The sequence below is a fragment of the Mauremys mutica genome, chromosome 4, assembly GCF_020497125.1.
Source record: "Mauremys mutica isolate MM-2020 ecotype Southern chromosome 4, ASM2049712v1, whole genome shotgun sequence".
NCBI classification, from domain to species: Eukaryota; Metazoa; Chordata; order Testudines; family Geoemydidae; genus Mauremys; species Mauremys mutica.
In genome coordinates, this window is record NC_059075.1 from 160468911 (window position 1) to 160475701 (window position 6791).

General features: G+C 45.4%; 1 protein-coding gene across 1 annotated transcript; it reads right to left on the bottom strand.

Moving 5' to 3' along the window:
• Window positions 1-657: 657 nt before the first annotated feature.
• Window positions 658-1597, bottom strand: LOC123370154 (olfactory receptor 1019-like). Its single transcript, XM_045016425.1, is given in 2 exon segments — window positions 658-1002; window positions 1004-1597. Coding segments are annotated over 2 exon segments (939 nt in total).
• Between the last annotated feature and the right edge of the window lie 5194 nt (window positions 1598-6791).

Below are 6791 nucleotides of genomic sequence, written 5' to 3' on the forward strand. Positions count from 1 at the left end.
TTTATTTGGGGTTTAGATCCCGTTGGGAGCTGGGTGTCTGAATGCTGGAGACTGGTATCCTGCTGAGCTAGTTTCAGTCTAGATCTGCAGTTTGGGTCTGTGTTGCAGCAGGCTAGCATGTCTGGCTCAGCAAGTCAGGGTACTGGAGGTCCAGGCTGGCAGGGAAAATGGGCTCAGAGGTAATTTCAACACATCAGGTGACAGTCCCAATGCGGGTGTCTGTGACCAAACCCATCACACTATGCACTTGTGTTTCCTGCATTTCCAGAAAACACCCCAGCCCCTGAGTGATGTGCTCTTCCAGTCTGGGTTGCTCTCAGTCTCTCCTTTCATTATTGTTCTAACGGGGATAACTAATTAAATAGCCCTTGGAACAGGGATGTGAAGTTGAGCATCTCACCCTCTAGGTGGGTGCCCCTAGTCACCAGTCTATAAAATCATTCTCTATTTCTGGCCCTGTGATGCTTCTCGTGTTTTGTCCACTGATCTCAGTTGGGGCCTGCAGACCTTGTTGGAATACAAACAAATTAATAATAATAACAATACAATAATGAACAATACTCCTACGGGCTCTGCAAAACTACATTGCAATGGGCTGGGAATTGAATTCACTTGTTCCCACTCCCCATCACTAAACCAGTACAGAGTTAAACAGATTCAGGAATTGGTTAGGAGTTTATTCGTTGCTCTCCTCAGGGCGTCCTTCACCTCTGTGTTCCTCAGGCTGTAGATGAGGGGGTTCAACATGGGGATCACCAGTGTGTAAAACACCAAGGCCACTTTGTCTATGTCCATGGAATAGCCGGAGGGGGAATGTAAATACAGGAAAAGTGGGATGCCATAAAACAGGACCACCACAGTCAAGTGGAAAGAGCAGGTGGAGAAGGCTTTGTGCCGCCCCTCGGCAGAGCGGATGTGCACGATGGTGGAGATGATATAGACATAGGAGAGGAGGACAGGAACAAAGCTGATCACCTGAATGCAGCATGTGAAAGCAAACAAACACAATCTCATTGATGTGGGTGTCAGAGCAGGAGAGCGCCAGCAGTGGGGGGATGTCACAGAAGAAATGATTGATGATGTTGGAGCTGCAGAATGACAGCCGAAATGTAAAACACGTGTGTATCATTGAATCCACAAACCCCACAGCGTACACCCCGACCACCAGCTGTTTACAAAGCTGCCTGGACATGGTGACCGTATAGAGCAGCGGGTTACAGATGGCCACATAACGGTCATACGCCATCACAGCCAGCAAGAGGCACACAACATCTGCAGAAATGATACAAAGATACAGTTGCACAGCGCAGGCAGAGTAAGAAATGCTTTTCTTCTCGGCTAAGAAATTCTGCAGCATCTTAGGGGAAATTATCGAGGAAAAGCAGAGGTCACAGAAAGACAAATTACGGAGGAAAAAGTACATAGGGGTGTGCAGTCTGAGATCAATCGTGATTAACAAGATCATCCCCCCATTCCCCACCAGGGTGATAACATAAATCAGTAGGAACACCACAAACAGGGGGATCTGCAGCTCTGGACGATCTGTCAGTCCTGAGAGAATGAACTCAGTCACCTCCGAGTGATTTCCCTTTTCCATCTCCTCTGAACACAGATCAGACAGCTGCAGAGATGTGGGCAGGTGGATGGTTTGGAAAATCTATCCCTTTTCTGAAATGAAGTAAGTGAAGATAAATGATCATTTTCTCAATGGAACATCAGTACCCGCTCAGGGAACGGCTTAGTCCACAGAGCCAGATGTTCAGAGCTGGTCATTCCAGTTGTGTGATAAAATAGACACTGTGAAAATACAATAACACACAGGTTAATCATGCCCCACACACGAACACTCCCATTCACTAATCCAAGCAGCAAGTAGTGACTTGTGAATCTGCTGTAAGAGAATCATGGTGAAAATTGTTTCAGTCTGAAGAGATTATTTGTAAGCTCCAAAAGGGGTGAGAATAAAGGAGTCTCACTCTTTCTACCATCTTTGGGCAAGGGGAGCTTTGTGGCCTGGCATGTTGGTTTGGGGTAAGTCTTGCTTACAGTGCAAATTCAGTTTTTTGGCATTTACTTTAGCCTGTATGAGAACCCACAGATACAATGGAAAGCACTGACTTTGGTGTCTATTTTAATTACCTATTTTTTCCAAGCAAGGAGGTCGCTCCTTTAGCTGAAGGGGTAGGATTTGGGACTGAGGCTTTTAGTGCTTGAGGTCTTGAATTCAATACCTGCTGATCACCATGGTGTCGGTGTGTGTGGGTGTGACTGTAATTCAGGACAACAGTACGTACCTGCTGAGAAGAGAGAGAGGGATGTGTTGGTGTTTCCCCATCAATAGACACTGCTAGTTTGGCGCATTCGGGAAGTTTTATATTGAGATGTGTGATCTATGGGACATGATTCCTGAAGCAACTGGGAATACCTGAGCTCAGAGAGCCATAACACCTAATAAATGTGTTCAGTGAACCAAAGCCACCTTGGTGTAATTGGTGCCCTGGGGATTGATTTGACCTACTCTTCCTTACTGTGTTATTAAATGATGCTATTTCTACCAGAGTTACAGAGTATGAGATTAGGCGTAGACTTCATCCTGCTGTTTTCAGTGCAATTTGGGTACTGTGTGGAGCTGATCAACAAAGGGTTATTTTTTTGAGGAGACTGAAATCTTTTTGAATCTTCACTTCTTCACTATGGAAGCATAAATTAGCCCCCATGGGTGTTCAGGCTTTCCTGGTATTATCAGTGCTACAGGGCATGTTGGTGCCCCCTTCTAAGTGGTGCCAACCTGTGAGGCATTGCAGGGTTGATTGTATTAGGAGGAAAAATTGAAGATCCAAGTCAGCTCTATTCTTTGGTATAATCCCATAGGGGAGGCGTTACAAAGAATGTATGCAAAGTCCCGCTTCCCTGAACACTAGTAGAAACAACCAACAGCCAGCAATCTCTGTTTTCAGAAACTCCCAATTCTGTCACTCCAGGTCTGTGCCCAGGAAACACTGTGCCCTTACTTCCTCTAGGAGTCATGCTCATAACTCCTCACCTGGCGTCTCTGCCTCCTGTGACCCGGAGGTGCCTGGGGCAGTCCTCACTGCTAATGCCAAGGTCAGGGCAGGCTGCAAAAAGGAGGATATTCCCCAAACTCATGGTTAACAGAGTGTGGACATTGCACCCCATAATTCTTTATAGAAATATGCTCATGGCTGGAAATATGACATAATTGTAATATATTTTATGCTAGATAGGCCATGTAACAGATCTCTGCAAAGGTTATGATCTACTGGATATATTCATCCTATTTGCATGCATGTATCATTTTTTACTCAAAGTTATGAATATTGGCTAGGTACTTGTTTGATTTTAAGTAGCCTCAGTGAAGCATTTGGTGAGCTTCCAGAGAAAAGTCTATTCTCAGTAAGTGCCCAGTCAAGAAACACTTAAGCTAACAATGAACTTTTAGAGACACCAGTCCACATCTGAGCTTTCCTGGGAATGTGGCTAGGCTGGTAAGGAACATAATCGCGCAGGGGACATATGACTTGCCCATGTGACTCTAAAACTCCATTTTGTAACTGGATTCTGCACAGGGAATGAGAGGGGTGTTCACCCACAGGAGAAAGTCTTTAAAAAAACCCTGGGAGACGCCTCCATTTTGTCTTCAGCTGGCTCAAGAGAGAGCCTCTCCACCCCGAAAGATACAGAACAGAGGACAGTAAACTACTGGGGGTGTGAGTGATTGCTGGACCCAGACTAGGGGGAGCGTAGTCTGTAAAAGGAAGCTTACTGGAACACCACTGAGGATGAGGTTTTTATCTGTATTCAGTTTTATTACTGTATTAGAAATAGATCTGCGTGTTTTATTTTATTTTACTTGCTAATTCACTGTCTTCTGTCTGTTATTACTTGGAACCACTTAAATCCTACTTTTTATACTTAATAAAATCACTTTTTACTTATTAATTAACCCGGAGTATGTATTAGTACCTGGGGGAGGGGAGCAAACAGCTGGGCATATCTCTCTATCAGTGTTATAGAGGGCGAACAGTCTATGAGTTTACCCTGTGCAGGGTAAAACGGATTTATTCAGGGTTTGGACCCCATTGGGAGTTGAGTATCTGAGTGTAAAAGACAGAAACATTTCTTAACCTGCTTCCAGATAAGCCTGCAGCTGTTAGGGGACATGGTTTCAGGTCTGGGTTTGCAGCAGGCTAATGGGTCTGGCTTAAACCAGGCAGGGCTCTGGAGTCCCAAGCTGCCAGGGCAGGAAAGCAGGGGTAGGAGTGGTCTTGGCACATCAGTTGGCAGCTCCCAAGGGGGTTTCTGTGATCCAACCCATCACAGGTGGGTGCTCAGCGCTCTCTGAAAGTCCAGTCCTTTTTGAGGTGCTTCGAGCTTGGTACCCAAACTCACTATTCGCTTTTGAAAAGCTTGACTCCAGTGAGCAGCTTCACTCTTCTAGCCTTCGTCCCCCTCCTCAGACCCAAACCCATAAAGGGAGCGAGTGCTAATGGAATCAAACTCATATTATCGTTCTTTAAACATCACTGTTTTTCCCCACCCAGCCGCGTGAAAGCTAAAGCCTGAGCTGCTCTGCGTCTGCATAACTCTGTTGATGCCAGTGGACCAGGTGTAAACAAGAAATGCTCTATTCCGGTTAATTGCCCAGATCTCCTGCTAATGTACATTGGCCATAAACACCATGTCATTCAGTGGGGCCAGATCCCCAGCTGGCATAAATCAGCTCCGATCCACTGAAGTCAGTGGGCCGGATCCTTAGGTGGTGTGAAGCAAAGAAGCCCCATTGAAGTCTCTATACCAGATTCTTTGCTGATGTGAATGACATCACTCATTTGGAGCCGCTGGGTGGTGTAAATTGGAGTGGTCCCATTGAAGTCAACAGGCCAGAGCCACAGTGGGTGTGACTCCTGTGCCAATTTGCACCCGCACAGCCTCCTTTGGCTAACTTCTCTATAACGTCCAGACGAATCATAGCCAGCTGACAATGGCACTTTTATTTATTAAAACTCTCACAAGTTATGGTTTTGGTATTTGACCAGCTTGAGGCCAGCTGTACATTAGAAATTTTTGCCAGTATAGCGATGTGGGTTAGACGTGTGATTTTTTTTTTTAACAACATTTCTACACCAGCAAAGCCATACGGCTTGTCTACACCTGGACTGTTACAGTGGCAGCGCTGTAGCACCTCAGGGTAAAGACTTCCATTGCTGACAGGAGGCGTTCTCTTGTCAGCGGAGGTAATCCACCTCCCTGAGAGGTGGTAGCTAGTGCTGTCTACTTGGCGACTTAGGTTGGCTTAACTACATCACTTGGGGTTTAATGTTCCCACACCCCTGAGTCACAAAGCCGGGTCAATCTAAGTTTCTAGTGTAAACCAGCCTCTAATGGAGATGCAGGTATAATGGCGAAAAGAAAAAAGTGCTTTTGCTAATATAGTTATTTCTTTGGGAGATTGGATATAAGTTAAACAGGCAAACCTTTTCTGGGGTAGACTAGGCCTCAGCAAATAGCGTTTTCCATTATTGTTCATTTATGCCTCATCACTCCAGCCTTTGAAACTTTCTGTGTGAAGTATCAGAGGGGTAGCCGTGTTAGTCTGGTTCTGTAAAAGCAGCAAAGAGTCCTGTGGCACCTTATAGACTAACAGACGTTTTGGAGCATGAGCTTTCGTGGGTGAATACCCACTTCGTCGGATGCAAGTAGTGGAAATTTCCAGGGGCAGGTATATATAAGCAAGCAAGAGGCAAGCTAGAGATAACGAGGTTAGATCAATCAGGGAGGATGAGGCCCTGTTCTAGCAGTTGAGGTGTGAAAGCCAAGGGAGGAGAAACTGGTCCTGTAGTTGGCAAGCCATTCACAGTCTTTGTTTTATCCTGAGCTGATGAACTGAAGCTCAACAGTTTCTCTTTGAAGTCTGCCTACATATCTACACCAGCGACACCATCACAGGACCTAACCAGATCAGCCACACCATCACCGGTTCATTCACCTGCACATCCACCAATGTAATATACGCCATCATATGCCAGCAATGCCCCTCTGCTATGTACATCAGCCAAACTGGACAGTCTCTAAGGAAAAGGATAAATGGACACAAATCAGATATTAGGAATGGCAATATACAAAAACCTGTAGGAGAACACTTCAACCTCCCTGGCCACACAATAGCAGATCTTAAGGTGGCCATCCTGCAGCAAAAAAACTTTAGGACCAGACTTCAAAGAGAAACTGCTGAGCTTCAGTTCATCTGCAAATTTGACACCATCAGCTCAGGACTAAACAAAGACTATGAATGGCTTGCCAACTACAGAACCAGTTTCTCCTCCCTTGGCTTTCACACCTCAACTGCTAGAACAGGGCCTCATCCTCCCTGATTGATCTAACCTCATTATCTCTAGCTTGCTTCTTGCTTGCTTATATATACCTGCCCCTGGAAATTTCCACTACTTCCATCCGACGAAGTGGGTATTCACCCACGAAAGCTCATGCTGCAAAACGTCTGTTAGTCTATAAGGTGCCACAGAACTCTTTGTTTCTGTGTGAAGAGGTTTTGAAAGAGAAATGTTCCATTAAACCTGGAAACACCAAGATTCCAGTAAATTAAAAGTTCTATGGGAGCATTTTGCACAGGGAAAACTTTCTGAGTGAATGTAACATACTAGCTAAATGCGCCCTGCCCCGTCTAGTGGCTGGTCCTTAGAGAAGGTAAAAATCTACTACAAAGACCAGCAAAAAAAATTACTATGCGCTCAAGGGGTATGGGGCTATGATTT